Source organism: Salmo salar, unplaced genomic scaffold (assembly GCF_905237065.1).
Source record: "Salmo salar unplaced genomic scaffold, Ssal_v3.1, whole genome shotgun sequence".
NCBI classification, from domain to species: domain Eukaryota; kingdom Metazoa; phylum Chordata; class Actinopteri; order Salmoniformes; family Salmonidae; genus Salmo; species Salmo salar.
Window position 1 is genome coordinate 106296 of NW_025547975.1, and position 14980 is coordinate 121275.

At 45.0% G+C, this 14980-nt stretch overlaps 1 protein-coding gene across 6 annotated transcripts in view; it reads left to right on the forward strand.

The window, feature by feature from the left end:
- Positions 1–14980, forward strand: part of LOC123732545 (myelin-oligodendrocyte glycoprotein) — a 101135-nt gene that overhangs the window by 69028 nt on the left and 17127 nt on the right. For 3 of the 6 annotated variants that reach the window (XM_045711755.1, XM_045711757.1, XM_045711756.1), the window contains 3 exons: positions 6068–6424; positions 11333–11392; positions 13951–13971. In XM_045711755.1, the coding sequence (XP_045567711.1) occupies positions 6068–6424; positions 11333–11392; positions 13951–13971 (438 nt within the window). The remainder of the gene's footprint in view (positions 1–6067; positions 6425–11332; positions 11393–13950; positions 13972–14980) is intronic. The other 3 variants (XM_045711758.1, XM_045711760.1, XM_045711759.1) reach the window with 1 other exon arrangement.

The following is a 14980-nucleotide window of genomic DNA, read 5'->3' on the forward strand; positions in this document are numbered from 1 at the left end:
CAGCGTGCTCGTGTGACCGCGCATATCCAATCCCTTTGTTGCCAGGCAGTCCACTCAAAAACTGAGCTCCTATTATATGCCCAGTGACAGGAGAATGCTCAAACCACTTTCTGAAGGCTTTAGACAGCCAATGGAAGCCTTAGGAAGTGCAACGTAACCCCACAGATACTGTAGTTTCGAAAGGGACTAGAAAGAAGAACTACAATTCTCAGATCCTCCACTTCCTGGTTGACTTTTTCTCAGGTTTTTGCCTGCCATATGAGTTCTGTTATATTCACAGGCACCATTCAAACAGTTTTAGAAACTTCGGAGTATGTTCTATCCACATCTACTAATAATATGCATATTCCAGTTTCTGGACCAGAGTAGTAACCAGTTTAAATTGGGTACGTTTTTCATCCGGCCGTGAAAATACTGCCCCCCTAGCCCAGACAGGTTAAAATCGGTTTCCTTTTGAACATACTTCTTTCCGTAAGAAATATTATAGTTTGATTACATTTTAGGGTATCTGAGGAGTAAATAGAAATGTATTTTGACTTGAAACAAAGTTTAGGGGTAGATTTTTGGATTCCTTTCTCTGCCTGTTTGAACGAGTGGATTACTCAAATCGATGGCGCCAACTAAACAGACTTTTTGGGATATAAAGAAGGATTTTATCTAACATAATGACACAACATGTTATAGCTGGAAGAATTTCAAAAGGCAAGTGAATATTTAATCGCTATTTGTGAATTTATGAAACCTGTGCCGGTGGAAAAATATTTTGATGTGGGGCGCCATCCTCAAACAATCACATGGCATGCTTTCGCTGTAATAGCAACTGTAAAGTGGACAGTGCAGTTAGTTTAACAAGAATTTAAGCTTTCAACCGATATAAGACACTTATATGTACCTAAATGTTTAATATCCATAATTGTTACGATTATTTATTAGAATTGCGCGCCCTCAAGTTTCCCCGGAAGTTGTCCCGATAGCGGGACTTCTAGCCCTAAGAAGGCTCTGGTTGAACCATGTTGTAAAGTGTTGATAACTGTAGATCTGATTGAACCATGTTGTAAAGTGTTGATAACTGTAGCTCTGATTGACCCACGTTTAAAGTGTTGATAACTGTAGCTCTGATTGAACCATGTTGTAAAGTGTTGATAACTGTATCTCTGATTGAACCATGTTGTAAAGTGTTGATGACTGTACCTGAAAAAAAGTAAAGTAGTTGGCATTGCCAATCAGTTGGGCTGCCAGACTTATTGCCTATACCTTTTGCCTCACCCCTCTCAACCATACAACTTTTGAATTCCTCATCAATCCATGGGGATTTAACTGTTTTTACAGTCATTTTCTTAATGGGTGCATGCTTATTAGTAACTGGAGTAAGTAATTTCATAAATATGTCAAGTGCAACGTCTGGTTGCTTCTCAATACACACCACAGTCTAACACATATTCTTTACATCGTCAACATATGAATCACTACAAAACTTGAGGCTAGGAAAGACTGTTACCACCGATAAATCCACTATAATTGAGAATTTTAATAAGCATTTTTCTACGTCTGGCCATGCTTTCCACCTGGCTACCCCTACACCGGTCAACAGCCCTGCGCTCCCCACAGCAACTCGCCCAAGCCTCCCCCACTTCTCCTTCACCCAAATCCAGATAGCTGATGTTCTGAAAGAGCTGCAAAATCTGGACCCCTACAAATCAGCTGGGCTTCAAATCAGACTGTCACGCCCTGACCTTAGAGAGCCTTTTTGTTCTCTATTTTGGTTAGGTCAGGGTGTGACTAGGGTGGGTACTCTAGTTTTTTGTATTTCTATGTTGGTCTGGTATGGTTCCCAATCAGAGGCAGCTGTCTATCGTATTTAGGTAGCCTTTTCCCACCTGTTGTTTGTGGGATCTTGTTTTTGGTACTGTGCTGTTTAGCCCTACTAAACGTTTGTATATTTTTTTTCTCGGTGTTCATTTAATAAAGTAAGATGTACGCCTACCACGCTGCACCTTGGTCCGACCAACCTTCCAACAACGATCGTTACAGAAGATCCCACCACACACGGACCAAGCAGCGTGCCCAGGAGGAGCAGGGATCCTGGGCCTGGGAGGAAAGCCAGGAGTGGAGGACATCCTGGACTTGGGAGGAAATAATGGCAGGAGACAGAAGCCTGCCATGGAAGCAGGCGGACGCAGCGAGGGAGCAACAACGACAACACCGGGGGGGGGGGGGGGGGGTACACGGGTTGGGCAGCGGAGCCAAGGTGTGAACCAGAGCCAGTCTGGGAGAGGAAGGTGAACTTGGAGGGGAGTGAATCAGAGACAGTTAAGGAGTTGATGGGGAAATTGGAGGAGAGAGTTATGAGAGAGCTGTTGTGTTGGTGCATGAAGCACAACATTCGCCCTAAGGAGCGTGTCCTCAGTTTAATGCCACCTGAGTCAGCTCTCCGTATTCGTCCTGAGGAGCATGCTAGCCATCTGGTGAAGACTGTACCGGCTCCATGCACCAGGTCTCCAGTACGCCTCCCCAGCCCTGCACGTCCTGTGCCAGCTCTCCGCACTTGCTTTGCGGAGCGTGTTATTGTTCCAGTACAATGTCTGCCGGTTCTATGCACCGTGTCTCCAGTGCGCCTCAACAGCCCGGTACGTCCTGTGCCAGCTCCCCGCACTTACCGTGTGAAGGTTGTCATCTGTCCAGGACACTGTGCCAGCTCTACACTCCAGGCCTCCTGTGCGTCTCCCCTGCCCGGTACGTCCTGTGCCAGCTCCCCGCACCAGGCCCCCAGCGATGGTCTGCAGTCCGGAGCCTCCAGCGACGGTCTGCAGTCCGGAGCCTCCAGCGACGGTTCCCCGGTCCGGAGCCTCCAACGACGGTTCCCCGGTCCGGAGCCTCCAGCGACGGTTCCCCGGTCCGGAGCCCCCAGCGACGGTTCCCCGGTCTGGGTACTCTAGTTTTTTGTATTTCTATGTTGGCCTGGTATGGTTCCCAATCAGAGGCAGCTGTCTATCATTATCTCTGATTGGGGATCATATTTAGGCAGCCTTTTCCCACCTGTTGTTTGTGGGATCTTGTTTTTTGGTACTGTGCTGAATAGCCCTACTAAACGTTACGTTTCATTTGTATTTTTTTGGGGTGTTCTCAAATAACTGCCTCGCCTGGGTCACCAACTACTTCTCTGATAGAGTTCAGTATGTCAAATCGGAGGGCCTGTTGTCCGGACCTCTGGTAGTCTCTATGGGGTGCCACAGGGTTCAATTCTGGGCCGACTCTTTTCTCTGTATACATCAATGATGTCGCTCTTGCTGCTGGTGATCCTCTGATCCACTTCTACGCAGACGACGCCAATCTGTATACTTCTGGCCCTTCTTTGGACACTGTGTTAACTAACCTCCAGATGAGCTTCAATGCCATACATTTCTCCCTCCGTGGCCTCCAACTGCTCTTAAATGCAAGTAAAACTAAATGCATGCTCTTCAACCGATCACTGCCCGCACCTGCCCGCCCGTCCAGCATCACTACTCTGGACGGTTCTGACTTAGAATATGTAGACAACTACAAATACCTAGGCGTCTGGTTAGACTGTAAACTCTGCTTCAAGACTCACATTAAGCATCTCCAATCCAAAATTAAATCTAGAATCGGCTTCCTACTTTGAGACAAAGCTTCCTTCACTCATGCTGCCAAACATACCATCGTAAAACTGACCTACCGATCCTCGACTTCGGCGATGTCATTTATAAAATAGCCACCAACACCCTACTCAACAAACTGGATGCAGTCTATCACAGTGCCATCCGTTTTGTCACCAAAGCCCCATATACTACCCACCACTGCAACCTGTACGTTATTGTTGGCTGACCCTCGCTTCATACTCGTCGCCAAACCCACTGGCTCCAGGTCATCTACAAGTCTCTGATAGGTAAAGCACCGCCTTATCTCAGCTCACTGGTAACCATAGCAGCACCTACTCGTAGCACGCGCTCCAGCAGGTTTATCTCTCTGATCACCCCCAAAGCCAATTCCTCCTTTGGCCGCCTTTCCTTCCAGTTCTCTGCTGCCAATGACTGGAACGAACTGCAAAAATCACTGAAGCTGGAGACTCATATCTCCCTCACTAGCTTTAAGCACCAGCTGTCAGAGCAGCTCACAGATCACTGCACCTGTACACAGCCCATCTGTAAACAGCCCATCCAACTACCTTATCCTCATATTATTATTTGTTTTGCTCCTTTGAACCCCAGTATCTCTATTTGCGGGGCGGCAGCATAGCCTAGTGGTTAGAGCGTTGGACTAGCAACCAAAAGGTTGCAAAATCGAATCCCCAAGCTGACAAGGTAAAAATCTGTCATTTTGCCCCTGAACAAGGCAGTTAACCCATTGTTCCTAGGCCGTCATTGAAAATAAGAATGTGTTCTTAACTGACTTGCCTAGTTAAATGAAGGTTAAAAATTATAAAAATAATTTGCACATTCATCTTCTGCACATCTACCATTCCAGTGTTTAATTGCTATATTGTAATTACTTCACCAACATGGCCTATTTATTGCCTTTACTCCCTTATCTTACCTCATTTGCACTCACTGTATATATACTTTTTGTTTTATTTTGTTCTACTGTATTATTGACTGTATGTTTTGTTCATTCCATGTGTAACTCTGTCTGGTTGTATGTGTCGAACTGCTATGCTTTATCTTGGCCAGGTCGCAGTTGTAAATGAGAACTTGTTCTCAACTGGCCTACCTGGTTAAATAAAGGTGAAATAAAAAATAAAAAAAATGAGTAGGTGTTCTAAAACTTCTCAATACTGGCTTCACTGCTCTAACCCCCAATAACCAACGGCGACCAATACAATATGCTTTCACCAGCTTCTCTGCTCTAACCCCCAATAACCAACAGCAACCAATACATTTGGCTTTCACCTGCTTTGCTGCTTGAACCCCTAATGAACGCCAACCAATACAATAGGCTTTCACCTGCTTTGCTGCTTGAACCCCTAATCAACGCCAACCAATACAATAGGCTTTCACCTGCTTTGCTGCTTGAACCCCTAATCAACGCCAACCAATACAATAGGGGTTCACAGCTTTTCTCCCTGAACCACTAATTATATTGATACCATTTGTGTTTAAATCTACTTGTAAATATGCATTAAAAACCTACCTAAAATGACCTCTTTCAGCACCATGTATTTCAGGACTTGCTTGCCATTGGCACCTGTCCAATAGACCATCTTTGCCAGGAAATGGACAGTAGTTTTCCCATGATCCTCCAAACAGTTTATTTTAAGGAAATGCCTCTATACTTTCTAAGAGGTATCTGTTGACAGGTGTATTATGAAGTGTTGTTCCAGCTGATACAACAGGTGTATTATGAAGTGTTGTTCCATCTGATACAACAGGTGTATTATGATATACTGTCTGGGTTAGGGGGGTCTGGGGCAATGTACCGTCTGGGGTTAGGGGGTCTGGGGCAATGTACCGTCTGGGGTTGGGGGATCTGGGGCAATGTACCATCTGGGGTTAGGGGGATCTGGGGCAATGTACCGTCTGGGGTTAGGGGTGTCTGTACCACTGTTTGACGTGCTTTGAATTATAATGTAGCGCATTGCGGGCTGTATGGAAGCGGGACAGAATTTATTGACATCCCAAATCACTGGCGGGCCTTGTGTTTGACACATGATCTACACTGATTGAAGTGGATTTAATAAGTGGCATCAATAAGGGATCATAGCTTTCACCTAGATACACCTGGTCAGTCTGTCATGGAAAGAGCAGGTGTTCATAATTCTTTGTTAACTCAGTGTATATTGTCTAATGGCAGCCTGCAGTACCCCGGTTGGCCTTCAACTTCAGGTACTTAATGAGAGGGGGCAGCACTGAGCTAGCCTGTAATGGCACTTCCTGTAGTAGCTCAAACTGTCTACATAAATCTCCCACATGAGACGCCATCTCAAGACTTCATTTGGCTTCAATGCACTATTGAGTCTTCACATAGGAATGAATGGGGTCATGTGGACCAGAATCCATGGAACAACAGGAAGTTACCAGGTATCTTTAACTGGGTGTCATCTGTTTTTCTCCAGGGTCGTCTGAGGTTCAGGTTGTTGGACCGGCTGACCCAGTCATTGCCTTAGCTGGTGATGACATCATTATACCATGTTCCCTGAAACCCAATGTCAGTGCTGAGGAGATGACAGTGAAATGGACAAGATTGAACCCGAAAGCAGAAAACGTCCATCTTTACCGTGACCGTCGAGACTCCAATGAGGACCAGTCTCCATCCTACAGCGGAAGGACATCAATGTTTAATGAAGAACTGAAGAACGGCAACGTCTCCTTAAAGCTGACCAGAGTTACTCTCTCTGATGCTGGAAGCTACAGGTGCTTCATTCAAACACTGACCAGCCAGGTGAAGGAAACCACCGTTCAACTCCTTGTTGGTGAGTCATGAATACTGGAGATGTGATCAGAGGTTGTATTGGTAAATCTGGCTAAATGATTGGCTGCTAAAATATCAACATGTCTTCCTCCCTCATCATTCCTTCCTCTGTTATAGATCATGTATTCAGCTGGTATTCCCTCCTCATTCCTTCCTCTGTTATAGATCATGTATTCAGCTGGTCTTCCTCCCTCTGTTATAGATCATGTATTCAGCTGGTCTTCCTTCCTCTGTTATAGATCATGTATTCAGCTGGTCTTCCCCCCTCATCATCCCTTCCTCTGTTATAGATCATGTATTCAGCTGGTCTTCCTCCCTCATCATTCCTTCCTCTGTTATAGGTCATGTATTCAGCTGCTCAGCACACAGCCTTTACAACACACTCCTCACACATCAAAACCTCCCACACTGTCACACTGGCTGTGTTCTAATATCCTACTACCTACTGTTGACTCATAGTAGTTACTATGTACTGACAGTAATACGTACTATAGAGAATGTATTGTATAGACAACAGAATTGTGTTGCTTTGATAGTTGATTTGTCCAAGGTGTTGGACTTGCTTCCATTCAGCTAAGAGCATTAGTGAGATCGGGCACTGATGTTGGACGATTAGGCCTGGCTCGCTTTCCAGTTTATCCCAAAGGTGTTTGACATGAATAAAGAGAGGGGTGGAGTCAGAGAAGACATCAGGGATTTTAACTACCATGCTGCTGTTAGATTGTTAACCAACACTAGACACTCTACCATGCTGCTGTTAGATTGTTAACCAACACTAGACACTCTACCATGCTGCTGTTAGATTGGTAACCAACACTAGACACTCTACCATGCTGCTGTTAGATTGGTAACCAACACTAGACACTCTACCATGCTGCTGTTAGATTGGTAACCAACACTAGACACTCTACCATGCTGCTGTTAGATTGGTAACCAACACTAGACACTCTACCATACTGCTGTTAGATTGGTAACCAACACTAGACACTCTACCATGCTGCTGTTAGATTGGTAACCAACACTAGACACTCTACCATGCTGCTGTTAGATTGGTGACCAACACTAGACACTCTACCATGCTGCTGTTAGATTGGTAACCAACACTAGACACTCTACCATGCTGCTGTTAGATTGGTAACCAACACTAGACAGGTAGTTTGCACCCGGTGATGCGTTGTGCAGACCTCACTACCCTCTGGAGAGCCTTCCGGTTATGGGCGGAGCAGCTGCCGTACCAGGCAGTGATACAGCCCGACAGGATGCTCTTGAATGTGCATCTGTAAAAGTTTGAGTGTTTTTGGTGACAAGCCAAATGTATTCAGCCTCCTGAGGTTGAAGAGGTGCTGCTGCACCTTCTTCACCACGCTGTCTGTGTGGGTGGACCATTTCAGTTGCCCGTGATGTGTAGGCCGAGGAACTTAAAAACTCTCCACCCTCTCCACTACTGTCCCGTCAATGTAGATAGGGGGCTGCTCCCTCTGCTGTTTCCTGAAGTCCACGATCATCTCCTTTGTATTGTTGACATTGAGTATGAGGTTATTTTCCTGACACCACACTCCGAGGGCCCTGTAGGGAGAAGGTGATCCCACAGGTTTTGGTAGCGGGCCGTGTCAGTGGCACTGTATTGTCCTCAAAGTGAGCAAAAAAGTTGTTTAGTCTGTCTGCGAGCAAGGCATTGTGATCCGCGACGGGGCTGGTTTTTCTTTTGTAGTCCGTGATTGACTGTAGACCCTGCCACATACCTCTCGTGTCTAAGCCATTGAATTGTGACTCTACTTTGTCTCTGTACTGACGCTTAGCTTGTTTGATTACCTTGCGGAGGGAATAGCTACATTGTTTGTATTCGGTCATGTTTCCGGTCACCTTGCCCTGGTTAAAAGCAGTGGTTTGCGCTTTCAATTTTGCGCGAATACTGCCATCAATCAATCCACGGTTTCTGGTTTGGGAATGTTTTAATAGACGCTGTGGGTACGACATCGGCGATGCACTTGTTAATAAAATCGCACACCGAGTCTCGGATGTCTCTCTGGAATGCTACCCTTGCTGCACGGATTTCGTCTACCTTGTTGTCAAGAGACTGGACGTTGGCGAGTAGTATACTCGGGAGCGGTGGGCGATGTGCCCGTCTACGGAGCCTGACCAGAAGACCGCTCCGTCTGCCCCTTCTTCTACGTCGTCGTTGTTTTGGGTCGCCGGCTGGGATCCGATCCATTGTCCTGGGTGGTGGTCCAAACAGAGGATCCGCTTCGGGAAAGTCGTATTCCTGGTCGTAATGTTGGTGAATTGTCGTTGCTCTTATATCCAATAGTTCCACCTGACTGTACGTAATAAAACCTAAGATTACCTGGGGTAACAATGTAAGAAATAACACATAAAAAACGAAATAAAGTAGACTGTGTAGCAACACAATGAAACACACAATCAAGTCTACATGAAAATGGCTAAAAAGCAACACATTTGAAGTTCTGGAATGGCCTAGTCAAAGTCCAGACCTAATCTCAATAGAGATGTTGTGGCAGGACTTGAAACAAGCAGTTCATGCTTGAAAACCCACAAATGTCGCAGAGTTAAAGCTGTTCTGCATGGTAACCTGTTGGGGCTAGGGGGCAGTATTGAGAATTTTGAAAAAAATATGTGCCCATTTTTAACTGCCTCCTACACCAACTCAGAAGCTAGGATATGCATATTATTACCAGATTTGGATAGAAAACACTCTGAATTTTCTAAAACAGTTTGAATGGTGTCTGTAAGTATAACAAAACTCATATGGCAGGCAAAAACCTGAGAAAAACAAAATAATTTTGTGGCTGTACTATTTTTCGAGTCATTGTTAATAGAAAACACAGTGAGAAAGGATTCATTTCGCACTTCCTACGGCTTCCACTAGATGTCAACGATCTTTATAAAGTTGTTTGAAGCGTCTATGATGAACAGAGACCGGATGACAAGGAAGAGAAGTTGACCTCCCTGGGATGTCGTCACTTCATTATTGGCTGCACCTGCGCAATCATGTGATGCGATACATTTTTCAAATATGTTTTTCAAGACACAGGAGAGGTCGGGTTGAAACATTACTGATGTTTCACGTTAAAAATGGCTCTAAAGATTGATGCTAAACAACGTTTGACATGTTTGAACGAACGTAAACCCCCCCCCGCTACTTTTTAGTAGCCCACCGAAGCGCTAACAACTTGGAGTTATTTGGACATCAATTATGAACTTTGTTGAAAGAAACCACATTTGTTGTGGACATGGGATTCCTGGAAGTGCCAATGGATGAAGATAATCAAAGGTAAGGGATTATTGACAATAGTAATTTTGATATTACATGGTTACAAGATGGTGCTAACCTATATAGCCTAGCCTATTGTTCTTAGCACAGCACCTGGTTTATTGCAAATTGTCATTTCCCAGTAAAGTTATTTTGAAATCTGGCAATGCAGTAGCATTTACGAAATGTTAAACTATGAATATTTGAATGACAATATTATAATTTACCAATGTTTTCGAATAGTAATTTTGTAATTTGTAACGTTGTTCACCGGAAGCATTTCAGAGAAGAAAAAAATCTGAATTTCACCGCTACTGTAAAATGCTGTTTTTGGATATAAATATGAACTTGATGGAACAAAAAATGTTCCACAGAGATGTGAGAGACCTGATCAACAACTACAGGAAGCATTTGGTTGCAGTCATTATTGAGTGTGAAGGGGGAAATTACTTTTTCACACAGGGGAATTGGGTGTTGCATAACTTTGTTAATTAACTAAATGTAATAAAATAAGTATAGTTTTTATTTTGTTGGAAACTCCGCTTCCCTCGCTCTAATATTAGGCTTTGGTTGAAGATCTGATAACATTCGGTGTAAAAAATATGCAAAATAGAGAATCAGAAAGGGGACATACTTTCTCAGCCAGTGATCTGTTTTATCTGGTATCTGTGTAGGTGCTGTATCTCAGCCAGTGATCTGTTTTATCTGGTATCTGTGGAGGTGCTGTATCTCAGCCAGTGATCTGTTTTATCTTGTATCTGTGTAGGTGCTGAATCTCAGCCAGTGATCTGTTTTATCTGGTATCTGTCGGTGCTGTATCCCAGCCAGTGATCTGTTTTATCTTGTATCTGTGGAGGTGCTGTATCTCAGCCAGTGATCTGTTTTATCTTGTATCTGTGGAGGTGCTGTATCTCAGCCAGTGATCTGTTTTATCTTGTATCTGTGGAGGTGCTGTATCTCAGCCAGTGATCTGTTTTATCTTGTATCTGTGGAGGTGCTGTATCTCAGCCAGTGATCTGTTTTATCTTGTATCTGTGTAGGTGCTGTATCTCAGCCAGTGATCTGTTTTATCTTGTATCTGTGTAGGTGCTGTATCTTAGCCAGTGATCTCTGTTTTATCTTGTATCTGTGTAGGTGCTGTATCTCAGCCAGTGATCTGTTTTATCTGGTATCTGTGGAGGTGCTGTATCTCAGCCAGTGATCTGTTTTATCTTGTATCTGTGGAGGTGCTGTATCTCAGCCAGTGATCTGTTTTATCTTGTATCTGTGGAGGTGCTGTATCTCAGCCAGTGATCAGTTTTATCTGGTATCTGTGTAGGTGCTGTATCTCAGCCAGTGATCTGTTTTATCTTGTATCTGTAGGTGCTGTATCTCAGCCAGTGATCTGTTTTATCTGGTATCTGTGTAGGTGCTGTATCTCAGCCAGTGATCTGTTTTATCTTGTATCTGTATAGGTGCTGTATCTCAGCCAGTGATCTGTTTTATCTGGTATCTGTGTAGGTCCTGTATCTCAGCCAGTGATCTGTTTTATCTTGTATCTGTGTAGGTGCTGTATCTCAGCCAGTGATCTGTTTTATCTTGTATCTGTGTAGGTGCTGTATCTCAGCCAGTGATCTGTTTTATCTTGTATCTGTGTAGGTGCTGAATCCCAGCCAGTGATCTCTATTGTTGAAACAGATGGATATTATGACGACATTAGTAAGTAGTGTGTTTGTGTCTGATGTTCCTACCTGTCTGTCTTTGTTCCTGTCCATCTGTTCTGGTTGCAAGATGAATTTATATACCCCCCCCCCCCCATCCCTAAATATATACTGTATATTTTATATTCATATATTTAACCTTTTTTAACTAGGAAAGTCGGTTCAGAACAAATTGTTATTGACATAGACGTCCTACCAAAAGGCTAAAGGACTCCTGCTGGGACGGGGGCTGGCATTAAAATACAATACAAATACAGGACAATACACACATCACGACAAGAGAGACAACACAACACTACATACAGAGATACCTAAGACAACAACACAGCATGGTAGCAACACATGACAACACAGCATGGCAGCAACACAGCATGGTAGAAACACATAACACAGCATGGTAGCAACACATGACAACACAGCATGGTAGCAACACATGACAACACAGCATGGTAGCAACACATAACAACACAGCATGGTAGCAACACATGACAGCACAGCATGGTAGCAACACAGCATGGTAGCAACACATAACACAGCATGGTAGCAACACATAACACAGCATGGTAGCAACACATAACACAGCATGGTAGCAACACATGACAACACAGCATGGTAGCAACACATGACAACACAGCATGGTAGCAACACAGCATGGTAGAAACACATAACACAGCATGGTAGCAACACATAACACAGCATGGTAGCAACACATGACAACACAGCATGGTAGCAACACATAACAACACAGCATGGTAGCAACACATGACAGCACAGCATGGTAGCAACACAGCATGGTAGCAACACATAACACAGCATGGTAGCAACACATAACACAGCATGGTAGCAACACATGACAACACAGCATGGTAGCAACACATGACAACACAGCATGGTAGCAACACAGCATGGTAGAAACACATAACACAGCATGGTAGCAACACATGACAACACAGCATGGTAGCAACACAGCATGGTAGAAACACATAACACAGCATGGTAGCAACACATGACAACACAGCATGGTAGCAACACATGACAACACAGCATGGTAGCAACACATGACAACACAGCATTGTAGCAACACATGACAACACAGCATGGTAGCAACACATGACAACACAGCATGGTAGGACCACATGACAACACAGCATGGTAGAAACACAGCATGGTAGCAACACATGACAACACAGCATGGTAGCAACACATGACAACACAGTTTGGTGACAACACATGACAACACAGGATGGTAGAAACACAACATGGTAGCAACACATGACAACACAGCAAAGTAGCAACACATGACAACACAGCATGGTAGCAACCTAGCATGGTAGCAACACATGACAACAACATGGTAGAAAACCATGACAACACAGCATGGTAGAAACACAGCATGGTAGCAACACATGACATGGCAGCAACACAACATGGTAGCATCACATGACAACACAGCATGGCAGCAACACATGACAACACAGCATGGCAGCAACACATGACAACAAAGCATGGTAGCAGCACAAAACATGGTACAAACATTATTGGTCACATGCAACAGCACAAAGTTCAAGAAGGTAGAGACACCAATACATCACACAAAGCAGCCAATGATTATTTCATGGGTAGACCAGAGGAACCAGGCTCTGAGGGGTGACCAGTCCTCTACTGGCTGTACTGGGTAGACCAGAGGAACCAGGCTCTGAGGGGTGACCAGTCCTCTACTGGCTGTACTGGGTAGACCAGAGGAACCAGGCTCTGAGGGGTGACCAGTCCTCTACTGGCTGTACTGGGTAGAGAGGAACCAGGCTCTGAGGGGTGACCAGTCCTCTACTGGCTGTACTGGGTAGACCAGAGGAACCAGGCTCTGAGGGGTGACCAGTCCTTACTGGCTGTACTGGGTAGACCAGAGGAACCAGGCTCTGAGGGGTGACCAGTCCTCTACTGGCTGTACTGGGTAGAGAGGAACCAGGCTCTGAGGGGTGACCAGTCCTCTACTGGCTGTACTGGGTAGAGAGGAACCAGGCTCTGAGGGGTGACCAGTCCTCTACTGGCTGTACTGGGTAGACCAGAGGAACCAGGCTCTGAGGGGTGACCAGTCCTCTACTGGCTGTACTGGGTAGACCAGAGGAACCAGGCTCTGAGGGGTGACCAGTCCTCTACTGGCTGTACTGGGTAGACCAGAGGAACTAGGCTCTGAGAGGTGACCAGTCCTCTACTGGCTGTACTGGGTAGAGAGGAACCAGGCTCTGAGGGGTGACCAGTCCTCTACTGGCTGTACTGGGTAGAGAGGAACCAGGCTCTGAGGGTTGACCAGTCCTCTACTGGCTGTACTGGGTAGACCAGAGGAACCAGGCTCTGAGGGGTGACCAGTCCTCTACTGGCTGTACTGGGTAGAGAGGAACCAGGCTCTGAGGGGTGACCAGTCCTCTACTGGCTGTACTGGGTAGAGGGGAACCAGGCTCTGAGGAGGTACCAGCAGGGTTTGATAATAACATGATGGTTTTATGTGTCAACATGTCTTCTAACTGACTTTCTTGTTCTTTGTCTTATCATCCACAGATATATATGATGACGACATTGGTAAGTAGTGTGTTTGTGTCTGATGTTCCTACCTGTCTGTCTTTGTTCCTGTCCGTCTGTTTTGGTTGCAAGGTGAATTTATATTCCCTCCCCCTAAATATATACTGTATATTTTATATTCATATATTTAACCTTTTTTAACTAGGAAAGTCAGTTCAGAACAAATTGTTATTGACATAGACTTCCTACCAAAAGGCTAAAGGACTCCTGCTGGGACGGGGGCTGGGATTAAAAATACAATACAAATATAGGACAAAACACACATCACGACAAGAGAGACAACACAACACTACATACAGAGATACCTAAGACAACAACACAGCATGGTAGCAACACATAACACAGCATGGTAGCAACACATAACACAGCATGGTAGCAACACATAACACAGCATGGTAGCAACACATAACACAGCATGGTAGCAACACATAACACAGCATGGTAGCAACACATAACACAGCATGGTAGCAACACATAACACAGCATGGTAGCAACACATAACACAGCATGGTAGCAACACATAACACAGCATGGTAGCAACACATAACACAGCATGGTAGGAACACATAACACAGCATGGTAGCGCACATAACAACACAGCACGGTAGCAACACATAACAACACAGCACGGTAGCAACAGCACGGTAGCAACAGCACGGTAGCAACACAGCACGGTAGCAACAGCACGGTAGCAACAGCACGGTAGAAACACTTGACAACACAGCATGGTAGCAACAGCACGGTAGAAACACTTGACAACACAGCATGGTAGCAACAGCACGGTAGAAACACTTGACAACACAGCATGGTAGCAACACAGCATGGTAGCAACACAGCATGGTAGCAACACAGCATGGTAGCAACACAGCATGGTAGCAACACATGACAACACAGCATGGCAGCAACACAGCATGGTAGCAACAGCACGGTAGCAACACTTGACAACACAGCATGGTAGCAACACAGCATGGTAGCAACACAGCATGGTAGCAACACAGCATGGTACCAA